The sequence below is a fragment of the Cynoglossus semilaevis genome, chromosome 6, assembly GCF_000523025.1.
Source record: "Cynoglossus semilaevis isolate Cse_v1.0 chromosome 6, Cse_v1.0, whole genome shotgun sequence".
NCBI lineage: Eukaryota > Metazoa > Chordata > Actinopteri > Pleuronectiformes > Cynoglossidae > Cynoglossus > Cynoglossus semilaevis.
In genome coordinates, this window is record NC_024312.1 from 9401285 (window position 1) to 9423393 (window position 22109).

Consider the following 22109-nt stretch of genomic DNA (forward strand, 5'->3'; position numbering starts at 1 on the left):
GATTTCATATTGGGGTACAAAAGCAGTCAGGAGGCATGCGATTGTTTGAATTGCCTTGTTCCAGCCAAATTGCACCGACAGTGAGTGCTCCACTGACGTGAGTCTAACAGCCATCCACTTTAAACAGAAGGTTGCTCATCCACAGAGGTAGTGCAGCCCGTCCACATGCAGACACATGCACAGAATAAAAGTTTTTCAAAGCTGGGGTCGAACCACAAGTGGGGTCGTCTTAAATTCAACTCAGCGGTCATCTAAGATATCTAGTAATTGATAAAAAAAATTTGAAACTCAGACGGTCCAAACAGCCGACATCATAAAAACTTAATAGAGTGAATGCTTGAGCCAGATTTGTTAAAAGAAAAGTAAATGTTGACATACCTGAAACATCAAACAGCCTGCATTAATGTTATTGGAGTTACTCGTCATTTTGAACGATACAGCTTGAAAACTCCCGTATTTGCACGTGCCAGAGGATCGTCCAAAACTTTCTATTGTAAATTGTTCAAAGGCGCATGAACAAAACGTTCCCCCTTGTTGTGAAAAGCAGTACGTGTCGTCAACTGAACATTTCTTCAGCTCCTCCACTGTAAATTTTACGATCTGTGTGCATTTACGCCATCATAAATTCATGGCGCTTCACTTATGGCCTACCTCAAATGACCCCTGCTCTGAGTCTCATATCAACCCAGGCACGTTGGCAAATGGCAAGACAAGTGAGAATGGCAGCACTTCAGAAACCCAGGGGTAACACTGCTGGAAATAATACATTTGTAGCATCCATCTAAGACACTTATCCAAACTTTCTCTAACCAGCAGAATGATGCTTTACTGAGAAAGGAACCGATGGTATTGAGAGGAAGGAAGAAGACGGAGAGGCTAAGTGACAAAGCACAGATATTGGATCTAAACTATTAAGCCACTTTAAGACGCTGCTCTCTGTAAGCCACTTACCAGGCCGCCTGTACTTCACTTTATATGACATTATTATTTATATTTATTATTATTATTATCTTTTGTTAGGTTATGGTGGCGTGTTTTTGTCAAGGAAAGTTTTTGGAAAATTTGTGGGAGGATAAGAAAAAAAACTGCAAGAAAACATACAGTGCTGAAAACTTGTTTGATAATAATTTTCTTATACTAAACAAATGTAATAACTATTAAAGAGTGAATAAATGTAAAAATGCATTCTAAAAGATGATCTTTCTTCACATATGTTGCAACTTTTATGTGGGTTTCCAAAGGGGGTCCCGGGCCAGAAGCTAATAATGTTTGGTTGGAAACCCTGAGCTAGGATACAATATACTACCTGGTATATTTGCATTTGAATGAAACTGGAACTGACATGAAAATAATAATGATACGTAATAAAAATGCAAAACTACAGATTAAATACACACACTGTTTTCTGCACAGGAGTGGAGTTTGCATTTAACAAAAAAAAAAAAATCCTTAAATAAACAAAAGAAAAAAAAATAACAGAAATCACTTGCAGCAATCTGACATGACTAAACGTGTGATTTGGGGACCAGAATCGAACCTTCTGTTTAGCTGGAAGTATTCTAATCATTTAGTATTCTAGCTTGGAATTCAGAGAAGGAAATGGTGTCTTTATTTGATATAGTATAGTATACATTGTTTGTGTACTACAGTTGAAAAAAGGAACAATCACTTGTTTTATATAGTGGATAACCGGTGGGAGAGAAAATCTGGAGATCTATACAGGAAGCTGCACTGCGGTATTTTGGCATGGGGCTCGGCGTATATTATTCTGTCATCTATCATTTACTGCTGAAGCCGTCGATACTTGGGCCTTGAAGGGTGGAAGATCTGTGTGCAAGCATTGAGTAATGGGTATCCCCTGGGTCTGGACCCAAGCCAGAGTTTGGTTTTGGGTTAGGCAGGTGGTGGTGGTGGTGGTGGTGCTGGGCTGACTGAAAGTGTTGGCAAGGAGTTATCGTTCACACTGTAATCATGACTCTGTCTGGCTTCACTGGCGATGTACGGAACTCAGATGTTTCATATCAGGAAAAAAAAATCAGTCCAGAGTCGACATAAACCGGTGTGTTAATTCTCTTGTGTGGATAAAGAATTAATCGCTCGCAATCATGAAAAGTGCAGTGTTATCCATATAAAATCACTGTGGACATGTGGTTTACAACTGGCATTTATATTAACCTACAGAAAGAGTTTGACTCATTGTCTTGTAATATATTATTATCAAAATAGATTGGCAAACATATTTTTATTATCATATATTTTACATATTTAATTATTTATTATTATGTTCGCAATAATAATGTGTAATAACAAGGATATTGCATTAATAAAAATCTGTGCAATTCAAAGGTTGGTTTAGATTATAATATGATGATTGTTATTATAAACCACCATTATTAATATTTTAACAACAGCAACAGTAATAATAATAATAATAATAATATGTAGTGTAATTTTAATTATTAATTCAGGAGCTGATCATTTAAAATATTAGTTATTATGTTGAAGATGTTATTTGACTTCATTAATGCTGTATCAAATGATAAAATACATAATTTTAAGGCAATAAAGAGTGCTCTAAACTTCTAGCAAGTTCTATTGGCAAGTTCTAATGGTGACAAAGAAGAAAACTTTTAATGTGTAGGAAGTACTTTGCTACCCCTGAAATAAGCTGCATTACAATGATTCAAAAATGTGAAGCAGCTTTGGATATCTTCATTTAAGAAAAAATGTATTTTTCCAGATTACCTTGGACAAGGACACAAATTTGTCACTGTCAAGCAAAATATGCAGGCATATAAAAAACTCAGGCAGCAATAACCAAACCACAACACATCCATGGACATGCAACAGCAACCAGGACCTCAGCTCCACTCCCTCAAGGAGGCTTGCAAGGAGACAAAGACAAACTCCCTTCATTTTAGTAACCCATACTGGATTTCATTTAAAATGTAAACATGTTTTGGCTAAAGAACAAAAAAAAGACAACATACACAGCTGAACACTGGGTTTAACTAATGACCCCAGACATGATAACTCATTAACAGTTCTGATAGGACGCAGTATAGACAGAGATGTCAGAAATAGCAGTCAACTTCAACTGTTTTAGGTTAAACTGTTAAAATTTAGTGAACAGTGTGTATTTAAACCATCAGAAATCCAGAGGTTGTAGTGGTTTAGTGGCTCCACAGAGTAACAATTATAATACCTGCTTACACATCTGCAGTATTCGCAGAAAGTCCTGGGTTCAAGCCCCAGAAGAACCATATACAGTACTTGGCACCTCCTTTTTGGGCAACCTGTCAACACCACAGTTTCCCCAGTGTGAGATCAAAAAAGTTAGTTTTGTTTTCTGTTGTAACCTATGGATTGTTTTATTTACTGGGACGTAAGAAACAGGAATCTATCTTTGCTATTCTGAAGTCCGTAGCTCATTCCCACATCGAGGGGATACATTTTTAAATTCCACACACTTTCGTTTTGGACTGAGACAATCTTGTGCTGTTTTGTTGCGTGACCTTTGTTTAGTAAAAGCTCAGACGACAGTCCTCCTGGTTCGCTCAAATATACTGTTGTTACTGCTGAAAAAACTGCCAAGTTTAGATTCATGCATTGCGGCCTGATTTGTTCTTCCTTTATGCACATGTTGGTGTCAGCTATCTTCACACTTCTTCTCTCCAAACAGTGATTAAATAACACTTCAAAAGACTTTCAGTAAGAAGTAGTTATTCTGAAAGGTTAGCCAAAGCAGAGGTGTTTCAGAACCAAAGTAATTAAAATGCCAGAGAGGACACCGCGTCCACGTAGGACTTCACAGCCTTCCCTGTGTCATCCAGACCTTCACATTATACTGTTTGGACTAATTAACTTTTACAAGCGGCAATCCATTCTTTCATTCAAACATAATTTTGCTCAGAATAAATTGCTCTTGTCAATTCCAGAAGACTCAAAAGTGACACATTGATGACCAGGGCCATAAATGTTGCAGCGTTATAAGCTAACCTGACTGATACTGATTTTTTTTAACATGACAATAAATGGTAGAAGAGTGATGGTTCACATTAACACTTATTTAACTAGCAAGATGCTTTGATTGACATCCAAATAAGAAAACCGTTTTCTTTCAAATGAGGTTGACAAATACATTTGAACGACTGGCGTTTCCTGTGATAACCTGCTGTTACACGGCAGACTCGACAAGGTAATCACTTTTATGTGTTTACCAGTATGAGCCAGATGATTACTTCATCGCAGTGAGTTACTTGCATTTGCTCTACTTTGCAAAATAACAATACCCTGCAGACATGTTTATGCCCGTGGAGACACCGTGGAGTGTATGATCAAGAAGGAAAAATAAAGTGTTAAGGCATAATTTTAAAAGATTATTTTCCAATTAGCCACACTGTGATACTGCACAGAGTAGAATCATGCAGTGCTGTTGTTTATTTATAAATGTCTCTATTGTGGGGGTTTTCTGCCTTGTATTTTTAGTGTTTTGAACCAAGTGTGGATTAAAAAAAGGATTTAAAACTCTTCTTTTCCATCTTTTTTTCTGCACTTAAAGCTAATTTGATAATTTGATAATCTGTTCTCTTTAGCATATTATTCATATTTAATGTCATGACTCAGCAAATTAATTAAGGTTTGTGAAAGTTGAACTGCTGTACAAAAATATATAAGGTGGCATGAGACTACAAAATGTGATGCAGGCTGGTGGATTTTATGGGAATGACCTCTGACCTTGATTTTCAGACTGTCACACATGTTGACGGCCTGTAGATTCAGCTAGTCATGGAATTGCTGGCACTCAAACCATCAATGTCACTCCATCTTCCCTTGAAGCTTGTTTTTCCTCTCTCTCTCTCTCTCTTTCTCTCTCTCCCCTTCTCTCTCTCCTTTTTATTATATTAAATATAAAAAAAACTGTCCAAAGAATTATTGCGACCATGTGACCAGATATTAATCTTAAACCATCTCTTCTTTCCTGTGACTCCTTCTGACCAGAGGCTTTGAGCTCATAATGTTAAAAGCTAATTTTCTTTAATTTGTGGAAATAATCAAAGTTCATCCAGACTGTCTTTAGGTTTTTTGGAGGGAAGGAGGCTTAAAAAAGGCAGGGTATGCAGCAGCTCTCCATGAACTACAGGCAAAAATAGCACCTATTTTTTAGTAAGAGGATTAACATTAGACAGATCATAAATACAACTCCCTGGGCAGTATATCTGTTACTGCAGTTATGAGGCTTCTACAGTAAAATGTTTTCCTGCATGTAATCTGAAAGGATTACTCAGTAGAGATACATTGACGTATAGACATACTTGTGTTCACCAGCGTTACTGTAGGGTTTAGAGCAGATTGAATTCCATTAGATCCTGCATCACACCCAAAGGTCAAAAATCATTGTGGTAAATATATACACGAAACCTTCTCCTCAAACACAATGTTTGCACACATCCCTGTTTTTGCAGTCACCTTGAGTTTCAAAATGCTGAGTTTTAATGAAGTGCACTAGCAGTGGGAAATTTGATCAGATATTATGCATATTGATGCAGATGCTGCACACAGCCAGGAGGGCTGAGTGAAAATCTGAAACTGTGGAGTCTGGTAATCGCTGTCCTTACAGCAAACAGGCAGTTTAGAGAAAGGAGGGCGCAGCTGTTAACCTGTGTGTTCAGTATGAGCTGTAAAAGCCGCTGTCATATGTATGTACTGTATGGATGTCAACACGACGTCTTTCAGCAGTTTTCCAGTACTTCAGTGTGGGACCTGACTAACTGAATTATGAACAGCTCCCACAGGTGCTACAATTTTTACCCCTGGTTTGTTTGGCTAATGGAGAAAACTGGAAGTAAATTGTTGCAGTGGAAATGAACATCCTATAATGAAAATGAAATGAAATGAAATGAAAATCCTATAATTTCACTTTCCATCCACTGTGAATCCTATAATTTCACTTTCCATCCACTTATCTTTTATCCACCTAATTTTGTCTACATGTTTTTTTCATGAAATACCTGTCTCTAAGAACAATATTAAAAGAAAACACAGGAAAATGTGTTTAGTAAAATGAGAATCACAAAATGTATTTTTAAATTAGTCGCGATAAAGAGGAAAAGTCCAATAAGGAGTGATTTTATCACGTAAACACAGGGAACATGAGAAAGAGAGCCAGTCATCAAATATGTGGCGTAGTGCCATCCAAACCTGCCCCAACCCTCTCTCTCCATCTCGCTGGCTCTCTGTTATTGTTTTTAAAGCAACTATGAATGTGTTCTACAAGCCGCCATCGAAATAACCCTATGAAGCTAAAGTGTTGAAGCTAAAGAAACATTGTTTGTCATATTAAGGAATGTTGATTTATCTTGATTAATCATCATTAATCGTGATCAATCAACAGTCACCCTGATATTTAATCATTATGTATTTGTCAATGTAACATGACCCTGTGTGTGCAGTGAGTTCGTGAGTATTACTTGATGGTCATGATCTGACAATGACCCATTTCATTAGGACGCATTAGAGGAGCTGAGTCGCCACTGACACAATTAAAAGGACAGGATGTCTAATTACCTTTTATTGTGCAACTCACGACCAGCACGTCCTACCTCTTAATTTGAAAACTGAGTTGAATCGAAAGCCGTAATAATGGCCTCACAGGTATGATTTACTCGCCAGCGTCTTGCTGCAAACACGAAGGACAAAGAAGTTCTTTATTTATTTATGAATGTGAAAAAGTGGAGTTACCGAGGTTGTTTTCTGTTCAGATGAAGGTCAGTGCATGAATAGGAAATGTTGGAGTGTGTGTCTCCGTGCGTGTCTGCGAGATATGACTGCATAAAATATAGGGTTGTGTGTGAGGCGGAGAGAGATGCAGCATTAAATGTAGAGAAGCTGGACAGACTGTTCTTTAGCCCATATCTTGTTTCATACGTGTGCATATAGTGTTGAAGGTCTCCTCTTGTTCCGGCTGCACTCTGTGTAACACTAGAGCTCTGCTATGGGAGTGATTCAGTTTTTATGAAAGGTCCACAGTCCACTGTCTGCAACAGCTGCAAAGTATTGGTTCTTACCTGGCCAGGTTGCCGTTATCAGATGTAGTTGTGCTTGCGCTTGCGCTTGCTTAACAAGCAGCCATTTAGGAGTCTCCAGGAAGTGATAATGTTGTGAGTGAGGTAGTTTGTAGAACTAACCGAGTGTAGAAATGTAGAGTTTACTTTTTTGTTGGCTCATAGAATGAACTAATTTCACTCTGATAATTTGCACTTCCTCCTCACACCTCCATCCAACCTTACAAGAGCCTAAACAGTTGCCATTAACGAGCTGTTTTCCTCCTATTACACATAAGAATGTGGCTGTCTGGTGTGTGTAGATTATGGTTTCAGCACTGGGGTAGAGGAGCTGATATTATAATCCATAGCCATGGGTGATGAGTCAGATGAAGGCTTTTTTTCCTGCTCTTAAATCATATTGAGGGAGACCTTGTGCTCATGAGAGCAATATAAAATTTATGATTGAGCAGCAGAGTGGCTCACATTTCCATCCCAGTGGCATCTTTGCCGGCAAAGTTTTGAAGGCATGTCATGGGTAATCTTGTTTAAATTCACATTTCATCATTGCCTTTGAGGTAACACATCAAATTACCAAGCTTGATTGCAGATTGTTTTTCAAACATGTAAGTGCATTGCGAGTGATTTTAGATTTTTTTTTTAATGCTGCAAAAATGCCTGTTCCATTTTGTTGTTGTAGTTTTTTATACTGAAAAAGAACAAAAGAAAATTAAGTTGTCTATCAGCAATATATCTCTTTTTTTTACTGTCAAATGTCTCGTGTAGTTAAAAGAAAAGTTAATTATTAATCATCTGTCTTCAAAAAGAATTTTTGACATTGGAAGTTTGTCAGCCAGACATTTTAAATGGGCAAAATCAGAAATGTGACTCGAGGCATTTACAGCATAGAGTCTGCAGAGACTCATTGTTTGGGAGTTTTAAATAAGAATTTTTCATCATGCATCTGTGGTTCCCAAACGCACGGTCCCCCAGGGGTGCGTAGAACTATTGCTGGCTGCAATCAATTTTGATTTCAAGATTTTTTTTTTAATTATTATTTGGCTCAAATGGGAAATTAGCAATAATTTGTTATTTTATTTTCGTTGTTCTGTGAATTTAGCTGTTTGGGGGAATTACGATGTTTAAATAAAACTCACTTGAGATTTTAAATTATAGCTGTGAATGTGTCAATGGGGCCGTAAAACGTAGTCTTATCTACAAAAGGGGGCGCTGCAGAAAACGTTCAGAAATCAATGTCGATAAGCACAGACGGTCGGTTCATACAATGTTGTTGAAATAGTACAATTTCACTCTAGGAACCATGTGGAATCTGACCTGACACTGACTATTAAACTATTTATATTTGCAGTATATATTGTATGTCCATTAGTATGTCGGTCTGCCTTTGATGTCCATTTGTGTGGCGTCTCCAGACGATGACATATGTATGGCTGTTTATTTATATTTCCATGAAGTTCATGATTTGTGCTGCGGTCGTGATCAGACAAACATGGATGACATACTGGACAGTGAACAAACAGCTGTGGTTTTAATTTGTTCAGCCAGGAGGAGGACCTGGATATGATTGCTGTGTTCATTCTCTGAAGTGACAATTCTATTGGCTTTTGTTTGTTCTCCGCTGTGTTGCTTCATGACGTGGACTGTTAGGACACATGATCTCTCTCTCTCTTCCACCTACATCTGTTGCATTTTCATGAATCGCCTGGCTTTATTGACCTCTTCGTCGTCAGTCTTGATTAATACCTGGAGATAAAACAAACAGAATGATGTGACAGCTGCTCCTATACAGGAGGGCATTAATCCGCAACCGGGCAGTTCCTGTGGAAGTGAGGGGTTCCAGGGCCCTTTGCCGTGGTCTGCTCCTTTTATCACCCCGTCTCCTCTGCGATGTGACATTTACCTGGTCTGTTGCCCTGGCAGTGATGGAGCGGCTGCTCATCACTGACCATGCCCATATTGACAGTGTCTATGCCAAGAGTCAGACCCCTATCCCTAGTTCAAACACCCACACACACACACACTCACAGAGAGACAAGTAAGGCCTGCCATATTGTGGGGAGGTTCTACCCAGCTGGTCCATTTGGAGCCTAACACTTGAGAGCCATTTGTCTTCTAGCACTTGATGTGGTTGAAATGTTTCTACCGTTTTCAAGTTTTCTTCCTTACCCACCATCCCTTTTTTTTTGTTACATGTGTGTATATATATATATATGTATATATATGTATATATATATGTATATATATATATATATATATATATATATATATATATATATACATATATATATATATATAAACGAGATTATGGTAACAACAAGATGCATATGTCATAAGAAGCTTCGGATCACGCAGTGATCAATTCCCCTGAGGTGCAAACAACAGGAGATGGAGATGAGGTGTCTTCACTGTGCTCACAATAGTAAAACTCCTCAGGCTTGGGTTGTTTCTCTAATCCATCCTCGCCTTTGAATCCCCAGCCAGGAGCACTACAGCTCAGAGAAACACAACATACAGAGAGACAAATATGTTTTGTCCATGCTCTATTTCCCCCATGCATCTGTCTTCCAACTTTATTTCTCTCAATCTTCATTTAAAAGCAGCACCGCGGCTTCTCTTTTTTGCGTGCTGAAACCATGATGTTGACCGGCTCCCGTGTTGCGCTGTCTTCACATGATGTGTACATGTGCTTCCTCGTTCTCCCTGCTGTTTCCCACCCTCTCGTGAGGTATGGAGACCAGAGATAAACCTGTGATGTTGACCTCTGTCCTTGCCGAGGCTGGCTCATTAATCCCACTGGATTAGGAGACGGGGATCATATGGGGATTTCATTTGCTGAAAAGACGACATACCACATACAAGCACAGCTTATCCTGACAAGTACATGTTTTTACTGCGACATGACAAATACTCCAGCACATGTTCAGTTTTAGATTGCATCGTACTTGGCCCACAGGGTCTAAAGTCGCCATGTTTATTCTTTTGTACTCCTATCTTTTGCACCTTTTATCCTTCAAATACCCAAAGGACATTTGTCTGTACACCCTCTAAGCATGCTTCCCTGAACCACAGGAAGAGATTTAAGTATGTGTTGGGTTGCTTACAAGGCGCCACACAAACACGGCTCACCCACAGGGCTTTGGATGCTCAGAGCACAGAAAGATCCGGCCACCATATATTTTTGTTCCTCCAAAGCCCTAAATAGTTTTTATGTTGTGCCCGTGGCATCAACGGGTTATGGAAACCTGAGCTGTGAGCAGCATCGCTTCCATTGCGGTTTCCATTTTTTCCATATGACTTGGACACTCGGCGACATCCTCTTCAACCCTTCTCCCTTTCACTTACCACCAAACATGAAATACACATCACCGGCCCCCTTTTTAACTCTTGGCCCATGAGGTCAGGAAGTGCAACGTAAACAGTGCTAAAGAGGTAGAAATAGTGTATGACCCTTTTAGACCAGGGGTCTCAAAGTCCCTACTCAACCCACCACATCTGCCTGTGGATGGAGGTTTATATTAGTTTAATATTGCACTTGAAGTTTCAATTATTGTACTATTATTAATGATGCGTTGATTGGTCATTTGAGCAGGAGTGAAAAAAAGATCAGTACCAGCTGTTTGCACAGTAGTATTATACAGTATTTATTTTAAACAAATTCTGTAAAATTATGTGTATTTTGTATTAAACATTGAACAATGATATGATCCTCCATTAAATGATAGTGACAGCACATATATACACACACATTAGTCCATACCTGACGTAGACATAACTTAAGTCGTTAGTTGACATTCATGTTTCCTGTTTGGTGGCACTTGGTATTTTTAAATGTACATGGCTGTTTCCTTCCTCTGCTTTTTGTGCTCGCCATAGTTTGTTCCTTGAGCTGTCCAGATCAAAGTCACTTTCAACAGGGGGCTAATATTAAAGTACTTGGATCAGGACCAAAAACACTTGATCAGGTCATGTGATATCTGGGTCTATATATACTAACAGAGCGCATACATGCTGCACGCTCTTGTATACTGTATGGTTGTAGGTGGATGTCAGCTGAGTCGGTGCATATTTGATACAATTGACGTGAACGGACTGTATATATGTATATGTGCTTTTCTTCCTTGGTGGAGTTTCTTCATCTGTTAGTAATACATGAAGTCAAGTTTAATTGAATCACAAACAGGCGAATGAAAGCAAAGCCCTGACTCAACTTTATCTCTGCACGCTGAATACAATCCATATTGCTGATGAACCGTTTCTTTACACACAGGTTTTATTTTTCCGAAATATTACATAATGCATCGGACACTGGTCCATTCAGCTTTTCTACTGCTGTAATCAACATTATTACTTCACTGGGCCACTGCAGATTTATCTGCAAGGCTAGTAATGGATTAATACAACATACTGCATCACAGGCATTTGACCCCTGTGCAATGACCAGTATTGAACTAGGCTTAGCTGCACAGTGAGACTATGTCACATTTCAAATGGCTAGAGACACGTTCTGATCTAAATGCTAATGTGTTGTCCTCTACTTGAAGTGTACTTACTTTACTTGTAAAACCCTGCCTGTCTCTCACGTCCTATCTTATCTCCCCCTGCTACAGTATGATGGAGGAATTAAACATATATTGGAGCTCCAGGACCTCAAGCAGGGCTTATTGTATAACACATGTATGTGTGTGTTTATGTGCCCTGTGTGAATGAATCCCCCCGTCTGTCCGTCTGTAATATTATGACTTTGTTGTAACTGATTTGTCTTTGTTGATCTGACAAACGCTAGTAATCTGTGTTTATGGTTTAAGGACTGATTAAGAAACATCAGGTCAATCAAGCTTGAGTAAATACTCGGGCTGTCAATCACATTGCATTTTGCAATCAGATTAATCACAGGGAAGCTGTGAAGTAATTATGAATAATCACAGTTGTAATTCATCACGATTAATCAAGGTAGATTGGTATTCCGAATTATGAAAAACAATATTTCTGTGCACTGTACACTTTCTTTACAGAAAGATCATTAAAAGCAGGTAGATGACCCTTTTTTATTTGTGACTCATACAAATGATGACATTATTAATATGGAAAAATAACTGGAAAGTTGTGCAGTCAAATCCTACTGAAAATGTTATAACTATGTTTATTTTTCCTCATAGAGTTGGCAGATTTCTGTGGAATTACCTTTAAAACTGACCTGACCTGGTGCACTGTATAAACATACTCATATTTCATCCAGTTTTAAAGGTATTTAAAGAATACACAGGTTCACATAGTCATGTTTTTACTTCATACATCATACCTTGTCAACTAATACCAAAGACAACATTGTCTGCCCACGGTGTGACAATCATGCAAACCAGCGTTCAAAACTATGTTTTTACTTCAAACAAACTTTTGTAAAAGTAAAGTAAATGTTGGTTGTCCTGTTAAAATGATCTAATCAGGCAGTAATTTGACGGCAGCACATCAGCTGAACCCTATGGGTTTCTGAACTTCTTGCTGAAGATAAATAGTTTTGATTTAATTTCACAGTATAATGTATAGCTTTTTACTCACTTGAATCCTTGGATCAACAATCCTTGTTGTCCACCGTGTGTGTTATTCACAAACCACAGCAACACACCAAATGTTTTAAAAGTGTAAAGGCCACTGACATATTGTCTGAGCGACATATTGTCTTTGTGTGTGTGCGTGCGTAGGGGGATTGATTGTAGAGATAATCCTCTCTCTGTACTCAGGCAGTGGTCATACAATGACACCGGGCTCATGTGCTGTCACATGTCTGGCTGTATACATCCGTGTCAGTCTGATAGGGTTTCACTGAGTGCAGTGTTTAAATCTAACGTAGGAACTCTGTTTGTGTGTGTTTGTAGTGGGCCACACAAGCAGACGTTCTCTCCACAGAACATAATACGAGTGTATTTTATATTTTCCCACATCACCCAGTTGTAATGTCTGTTCGTGTAGCCTCTAGTCAAACTGTGTAGACGATGTAATTTAATTTTGAAGCAGACCAAGGACTTGTTGGCTAAAAGAATGATGCTAATTTACCTTAGCTGTTCCTCACATATCTCATATATTTTATAGTGGGAAAATATTAAATTGGACATTTGATTGTTGGTCAAATTCAATGATAAAATCATTTTGTTTGTTTCCTCAGTGATTCATTCTGTTCGGACTGCCCTTGCTGTTGTTATTTGCCTTGAACTTGTGATTGAGAACATTTAATTATTCTCAGTGACTAAATTATAGGCATTCATTGTCAGGACATCAAATTAGCTTTGCAGTGCGAGCACTATATAATTGTATTTGTGTAATTGTCACATTTCCAAGCAAAATGTCCCGTCAGGATAAATACAACTAAATTCTCACCAGGAGATGTGACTTCCCTTCATTTTAAGGGGTGGCCACATGAATCCAATCAGTTCTCAGTGGCTCTGTGTGAAGGTTCCTCCACAGAGACGACAGGCAGTCTCAGGCAATCGGTAATGATTTCATTACAGATGCATCTATTAATTTTACCTTGATCAATGGTCTAATTAGTGTTAAATACTTAATACATTCTATTTTTGGTAACTGCATCGGCAACTACTGGAAACAACACACTGGAAAAACATGCTGGTGGTGTACACAAGACACACGGCTTTGGTGTAGAGAATACGATCCTCAGGAGCGAATTTATCTTTTGTCAAACTGGTTTTCTCACTCAGTACAAATGTGACGACCAGAGAATCTCACACTTGATCAGAGGAATATCTAATGTTAAAAATGAGTATTTTTAATGCCTGTAGAATTAGCTTATTTAGCACAATGCGAGCAGTAGTTAGTTGTGTATCATTTTTTGTTATAAAATGTGCTTCATAATTGACTATTCTGTCCTTAAATAGGACAGAATAGTCAATTATGAAGCACATTTTATAACATAAAATATAAAAGCTGTGTTTTTCCATTAGATTTTTTTCTAAGTATAGTGCATCAAAATGTCGTATTCCACTTATGCTGTTTCATTTTTAGTAATAAAACAACCTGGTTTTTCCTTATAATAATTTACAATAATAAATAAATGTATCAAAAAGAAATTCAAACTGCAGAACCACCAAATTTTAGCATCAACCCTTGTAAGTTTTATGGATAAGAGTCGTGATGTTTACGTGTACCCCCAGAGGAAGAGAAGAGAGGCTGTAAACCTCTCTTTCTGAAAAAGCGGTGTCCAGTGGGAAGAGCTCCAAAAGTGGCAGCAAATACCCTACTCTGCTAACTCTCTCAAGACAGTGCAGTACTGTTACAGCCAATAAAGATAAAGTTAATAAAAGACTGTGAGGGTCAATGCAATTAGTGTCACAAGTCACTCTAAATGAATAAAACACCGTCAGTCAGAGCTACTAAAACCTGCCAGTAAGAGTGAAGTGGAAAATGTTCTGTAGTAATTTAATATAGAAAATATTAAGCTATTTTTAATGCAATATTTCAAGGGAGAAACAAGTTTCTTTCATGTGGCAGTTCTAGAGTTGTATACCCACCTATAATATGTTAGTATTTGTATTATTGCTCCTGTTTCCCATATATCTTTCTCTGAGTCCACCTATTGTTCCCTGACTAAAATCAAAGCCTCTGTGTGTAGACATGGTGTAAAGTTAATTTTCCCTCAGTGTTTTGAGTCACAGTTCATAGTTTTGCTCTCTATTTTCTAGTTTCAAAAAGTTATCTGAGAGAGATTTCAAGTTGATTTTCAATGACCATTTGTCTCCACAGACGTGTCTGTCTTTACACAATGTATTAGAACAGCTGTCAAACCCACTCACCATCAGAAAAAAAAAAGAATCCTTGAATGCAGTCATTTATCAGACAACCTCTCTCCCGTCCCTCACGTCGACTCTGCCTCAGTGATCTGCTTTGCTGCACATCCACATATTTCCCCTCCTCGCTCCACACCTCTATTCCTCAATGTCACCGTACAGTCGCTGGTTTCTCCCAGGTCTCACTTTATCTGTCACTCTCTTTTATTTAACCTTTCAATTTAAAATGCAGCAGTGCATGGTCGCTTTGCTTTGGATGGATGTGGATGTATGAATCCGTGTGTAGTTCAGGGGCCCAGATGTGTCCTTCACTCACTGGTGGGATCCGTAACTTGCACACTGCGATCCCTGCTGAGCTCAGATAAATGTGTGTAATTCCTAGAGAGAGTTGCACTGATGCAGATTGTATTAAATTTAAAGTAAAGGGTCTGGAAGCTCATCTCGTGGAAGTTGCCTGTGGATTTTGACAGCTGTTGCAGCTTTTCACTTCTTTTTAAAGAAACTGCCAGGACTGTCTCTTCTACAGTAGATTGAGATCAGATTTTTCTTTTCCAGGTGGCCTCTATCTAATTTTCATCATCAGTTTCATAAAAAAAAATAAAAATAATAATAATAACCTGGTAGAGAGCGTAAAATTTGTGTTTTTCACCCATGGGGTCACAACCCCGTATGGGGTCACCTGCATTGAGTGCAAACAAAATGCAGCATAAAAAAATATCTGAGCCTGCACATCTTGATTGATAGCTGCGATCATCTGACTGGGTGGCAGATAGGAAAATATCTGTTGGCTCACCGGAAATTTGTGTCATAATGGGGTCACAAGCCAAAAAACTTGGCTCACCGGAAATTTGTGTTGTCATAATGGGGTCACAAGCCAAAAAACGGTGAGGAACCACTGGCCTAAATGTTGATTTGTGTAAAATTATTGTAAAGATCATTAGAAGTTATTTTTATTTTGATAGTCTGAGTGAACAGTTTAAAAAAGTAATTTTATTAATCCAACATGTGAGAGTGAAATCAAACCATTCACCTGTATATTTTCGGAATAATCTTGCTTCATTTAAGCCACTTTTTTGATATTCTGGTTTTATTCAAACAAACCAAAACAGTCATGAGGCTGTACAGTAGATACTCTCACATCTTTTACAGATCTCTGAACTGCTGCAATAATGATGTCATGCAGGCTAGCCCAAGGATATAAACACATCACAGCAATCACTGGCAGCACGGATGGTGTAACCTTTTTTTACTCACCAAACGTTATTGAATTGTGATAGTAATATTTTTTGAAAGTGGAAAGGATTTGTAAGGCATGCACTTCAAATTTATTGAAACAATTCCCAAAGGAACAGATTTAAATTATTGGCCAAAGGGTGACCTAAATATCACATATTATTTATGTCACTGCATCCTGGAGATAACTGCACAATTCCTCTCAACATGATTTAACCTCTAGTTAATTTGTTTGACCCGGGTAACAAAATAAATATACTATATTTTGAAGTATAACTTTTAAGTACTGGATAGTGGGAAAAATAAGATTAATCTTTGGCTACAGAATATTCAATCCTACATAAAAAACAAAAACATTGCAGATTACATTTAAATATGGACTTAATGGACATTATTGCTCCTTTTTCTTGTCCAGTGGTGTACGGTGTAAAAGTGGTTAGTACCAATGCCTTACAGCAAGTACATCAGCAATTTACAGATTACTTCCAGGGGGGTAGATGGGATTCTGTCAGAAGCTGTCAGCAATGCCACTATACTATATACTATATAATCAATATAGTCTTAACAGCTACACTCACATTCATATATAGACATATATTCACTATTTCTATAGTTTAATTTATATTCTATTGATGTATGTCACATTTTTATATGGGTGTTGGGTTCTTGGGTTGTCCTTTATTCGTGTTTTCCTGTCCACGTCGAAGTTCCGACTTTGAAACACACAAACGGAACATTACTTTTGTTGCCTGAGGTGGTGGCAGTACAGGGTAGTGGGTGGGGGGGGGGGTCACTAAGATTCTGAGGGGGATATGTTTCCCCCATCCCTAGTGCCATCTGTGGTCATTATTATGTTGGCTCTGTTTTTTTTAATAGAGTTTAAATGTTTTTCCATTAGGGCTGGGGCTTTCTCCTGAAGTTCTGTCCACACACATGCGAAATTAGGTTAATTGGACACTCCTAATTGATTATAAGTGTCCAGTTGTGTCCCCTGTCCTCACCTATTGACCCCTAGTGTTGCCCCCCCCCCCCGGAGCCTAATGAGGATTAATCAGCTGAAAGAGAATGTTTAGAATGTATTCACATTTATATTTTGTATCATTACCTCTTGTTGCGAAAGAAAAATATATATATAATAATAACACATATTCGAAAGATTCAATTTTTTTAGATTACTTATTTTTTATCCCTAGATCTTGTATCCCATGTTTTTATTTAAACTGAATTACTCCTTGGGCAATGGGGTTTGGATTGTGCTGTCTGTATTACTTGAGTATCGTACTATCACCCGTACTATCAGTCTTCAGGCTCAGGTATCCCCAGCATCAGGCAGACACAAAACCATTACCACAGCAGAACAATGAGCAATCTATCGGCGTACTTGTTTTGGCTGGAAGAGAAAAAGTTTAATGTCACAGTCAATAAGAGCAATTATACTGTTACACCAAGGTTCTGATCCAGTGGAGGGCGAATTAGCTAGGACCTGTTTACGCAGGCAGATTGAGTATGGCAACACCTTCCATGGTTTATTTATAATAGTAGCCATGTATAGAGAAAACACCTGAAATAGCACGAATTGCAGAAGTCGGAGTGATATCCTGTTAGTTTGGTGTGTGTATCTGTCTGGTTTTAAACCTGGGATTTGCACTGCAGTAGGTTACAGCTATGAACTGCCTATACTTCAAATGGTGGGATAATTCCAAAAGGTCCGATGCTACCAATTAGCATGGTACTTCTACATGGGCTTTACTCTTGTAAATGTATGTTTTTGACTAAGGTTTATTGAAATCACAGTTAGTTAGAGGCAGTAGGCAGCGTATGGACATAGCTGAATTTAAATAATTGGGACATAAACTGGAATTTCTGTTTTCACTAGTGTCAAAAAAACTCTCCTGTAAAAGGTTTTTGGTATGATTAATTATTTAATTGCTGTAAAACTGTATTAAATTCTATTGTTTTTATATACTTTATATATGTACTTTGCTATAGACAGACCTGAACCTGTGAAAAAAAGACAAAAAGGTCAAGGAAAATATTTAAAATCCTTTCACAGATGACTAATTTTAATTCTAATTCTAAATTCATCCATATCATAGCTTTTTTATTTTTGGATAGGTCAACAGTTAGGTCTTTCTTCTGAAGTCTACAAGAAAATTATTTTTCCGAAAAACATATATGTCACCTAAGATAAATTATATTTTTGTGTCTTTTTGTGTCAGAGGTGGGAACAGCTGCTAAATGTGTGTGACCAGAAACATACAGATACATTCATTTCAGCATTCATCAGGTTCTGCACAGGATCTGTTTTTGCTATATATTTTGTGATATGTAATTGTATGTAAGTTCCCGTGAAAATCCGAATTAGGTCGCCGCAAGTAACTGAACCCTGATGTAAGTTGAGGACGTCCTGTATGTATGTATGTATGTATATATATATATGTATATATATGTATATATATGTATATGTATATATATATATACACACAAACATACCTAATTTTTTTATCTGGTTTGTATGTTTTTTATCTTAATTTATCTGTGATATCTCAACTCACCTGACTGCCCAGATACATTTTTTGAACATGAATTGTCAGTGCAAATGCATAGATGGGATAGTTAAAGACCCAGAGAACAGAGAGGAGGAGCAAAGCCTGGCTGCAGCTGCTGCATTGGCTCTACTCAGCTGTGGGGAGGGGCGGTTAGGGAGGGATAACAGAAAAGAGAGAGAGAGACAGAAAGAGAGGAGGAGTGTGTGAGTTGGGGGATGAGGGCAGCACTCCCGTTGGAAGACAGGGGATGCCCGTTAGTTGCTTTTGCCGATAATAGCACATCAACCAGAGCAGTGCTTTCGAGAGAGCGGAACAGAGCAGTGCGGAGAGCTGGGCTGCTGAGAGTAGAATGGAACATTAGAGGAGACAAACACTCTCAGAGAGAAGGAAAGAGAAAGGGATAAATCAAAGAAAGACGGAGCGCATCTGAGCTGAGTGAGCAGAGAAGGAGAGAGGAGTGAGATTCAAGCAGTGGATACAGGAGAGGAGAGCCGAGAACAGAGGCGTGAGGAGAGAAAAGTTACCAGGTCAGCAGTAGAGGGCTGGAAGTGGAGCAGCTGAGACGCACCGAGGTCTCCCCCCACACAGGTGCAGCTCAGCACAGAAATAAGCAGCACCAGTGAAGAGTGACATTACCTGAGGGAATAGTCAGAGTGCTGGAACTTCTTTTCCAGAGAGGCAGACCTGTGACAGGGGAAAGGTAATGCGCTTCACAGAACAATTACAGCAAGACCGCAGCTGAAAGCAGAAGAAACGTGGGCAGAAAGAGGAGCCTGTGCAGAGCAAGTTCTACTCTGTGGTCCAGTTGTGTACTGAGGTGGAGTACTGCGATTGTGTTTGTTTTGAGAGGTCATCAGTTTGTTTCTTTTTCCCATTTTGACCTCAAACTGCGAAGTTGTGGAGAAGATTCTGAGGGCGAGTGATTTTCCCTGTTATCTCTGAGACTATGATAGACTGTGCATTGAGGAATCCTTCATCACCAGCTGCAGCCGTACAGCATGGAGAAGTCCAGCAGTGAGGAGTCAGCCATTCACCGTAGCCCTTCTGTAGATAGCAGGGACTCGGATTTTCCCCAGGCCTCTACGTCCGGTCGCCCCTTTGGCGGCCGTGGTTTTACCGCCGGTGCTTTCTACGGCTCTACCGGGTCAAACAAAAAAGCCCAGCAAGGGCAGGCTGGAGCATCAGCAGACTCTAACACAGGAGACAAGTCCAACAACAAGCAGAACTCACCCAAAGGAAGCAAATACGTAGTCTTTTACCTGGATCTATCCTTTGTGTTCCTTTTAGAATTCAAGAAGTGCAACATGGCAAGAGGCTGCCTCTGCTGCTTGAAGTATATGATGTTCACCTTCAATCTCATCTTCTGGGTAAGTGGCTGATTATCTTCTTCGTTGCACTTGTTTGTATTTCTGTAGTGGTACATTACAGCCAATGTTTAGTGTTGTTGTTTTTTAAATGGTTGTTAAGGAACAATGTGGAAAGATGATGGCTGTCAGTGCAATCATGTGTCCGTGATCACTTCATCAGGGTGTTTATGCCTTGTCCTTGCTGTGTATGTTGCTATTCGTGGATGCCATGACATCAAGTGGCATTACACCAGGTGCCCTTTTGTATATGACTGTGGGGTGAAGGTGGAGGGGGGTTCGGATTGTTACGGGGTAAAAAGGTTAGGTTCAACAGGGTCATGCATTCAGATAGCTACATGATTTACAGTCAACCTTAGGTTTAAATCTACTTTTTGGTATGCAAGAGAAATTGAATATGACTCAACAGAGCACTTCCACTGATGGCAACTGAGAATCCTCCAGGGAGGCATCAGCAGAGGTATATCAAGTGGTTGGGACTGAGGTAATTTGATTTGGTGAGGTTTTCAATTAAAAAATAAGCTAAATTAATATTGTATGATAACGTGCCATAACTTTAGCCCAAATGACTCTCTGCTCATCCTGGTGGATTACGTGCCGGTATTTGACGGTGAAATTACAGCAGTAATTACAGTAAGTAGTGTAATAGTGTTCTCCATGCCCAATCCGGACTCGAGTAGATTTCACACGGTGAAACCTGCCTGGTATGTAGCCTGCTCAGATTGCTGCCTGTGCAGTGGCATTCATGGGCATCGCTTGATGTGTTTGTAGAGTTGACGACAGGGCTTATGGGTTATGGGGCCAGAGCTTTTGTGTGGATGCAGTCGAGCGTGAACTATAAAAACATCCCAACAACCAAGCGTGGCACAGCGTGTCACTGGGGTTTAAGCCTTGCTAACCGGGGCACATCGGTGGCCACGGGGTGGGCATACGCAGATGCCCAGCTGTGATCTAGCCGGCATTTAAAACACACACACGTACACGTGCAGTTCTAAAGGCACACAAAGACCTGTTTTATTCTCCACACAGAGACCCCTGCTGCTACAGCCAGGCACTGTCTCTGCTGCTCAGAATCATATCTCTTTATCGGCTTCATATGATTATTCAGTCCACAGAGGCAGGGACGCTGTTGGCAAAGACCGAGGAATGCCTCGGGCTCTTCTCTGTGCCTTCACTTGATTTAATTGTTTGTTCAACAGCATTAAATAGGCACCAAATTGGCTTGATGTGAGTACCGCTATGAAATTACTACTATACTCAGTATACTATATCTGTAGTTGGTGTAATTAGTCCTTGGGAAGGTTTAAGCATTTTTGTTACATATAGGCTAAAGATACAGATATTGATTATTTTGGTTAGGGTTACTTAAATAGTTTATTTAAAATGATATATATATATATATTTTAAATTACAGACTTCTTCCTTAATTTCAGACCCAACAAAAAGAACAACTCCAAAACATGTATGTACAATAACATAAAATGTTTTTTTTATTTACTTGTAAAATAATTCCCACACTTTAGACATTTTTTGAATTATTAATTGTCTCTTGAGCTTTGTTCCATGTTGTTTGTGGTGTTAACCAATAACCTGTTTTCAATCAATCTTCTTATTCTATTGGAGGTGATTAATAGTATCAATAGTTTCTACTGGTTTGCCTGCAGTTCATACCTGTCTGCTACTAAAATGGCTGATGCATCTTTTACAGCAGAGGAGAGTTAGACAACAATGTCAATAACTACTGAAAAAAGTCTTAATGCAGAGAGAATAAACAAACACTCAACATTGAAAATAATTGACAGGATGTTATCTCAGCTTCAGTATAGTTTGTGCAGGTCTGACTTATTAACATCTTCAAAAGTTTCTGCCCATTTGGAATAATTAGTACGTCACAGATTGTTTCTGTCCACTTCTAAAGGTCGGTGTGCAGCAGAGGTGGTAAGGTCATTACACTGTGCTATCTGTCTGACAGACAGTGACAGAGGATTTGTGTCACAGCTTGTCCCTCCCACGTCCTTTCAAGCCTCGAACTGTGTTTAACCCTTTTCAGTGGCAAAAACCTTGCCACTAATAACCGGCTGCTGCACACCGCTAATAAGGAGG

The 22109-nt window shown here is 38.9% G+C and overlaps 1 protein-coding gene across 2 annotated transcripts in view; it reads left to right on the top strand.

Annotated features, from left to right (window-relative positions):
- The window catches only part of tspan9a (tetraspanin 9a), a 128769-nt gene that overhangs the window by 48844 nt on the left and 57816 nt on the right, over positions 1 to 22109 (top strand). Inside the window, exon 3 of one of the 2 annotated variants that reach the window (XM_008311856.3) lies at positions 19930 to 20009. In XM_008311856.3, coding sequence (XP_008310078.1) covers positions 19947 to 20009 — 63 coding nt within the window. In that variant the 5' untranslated portion in view covers positions 19930 to 19946. Of the gene's footprint in view, positions 1 to 18776; positions 20010 to 22109 lie in introns of those variants that run through there. The other variant, XM_008311855.3, reaches the window with a different exon arrangement.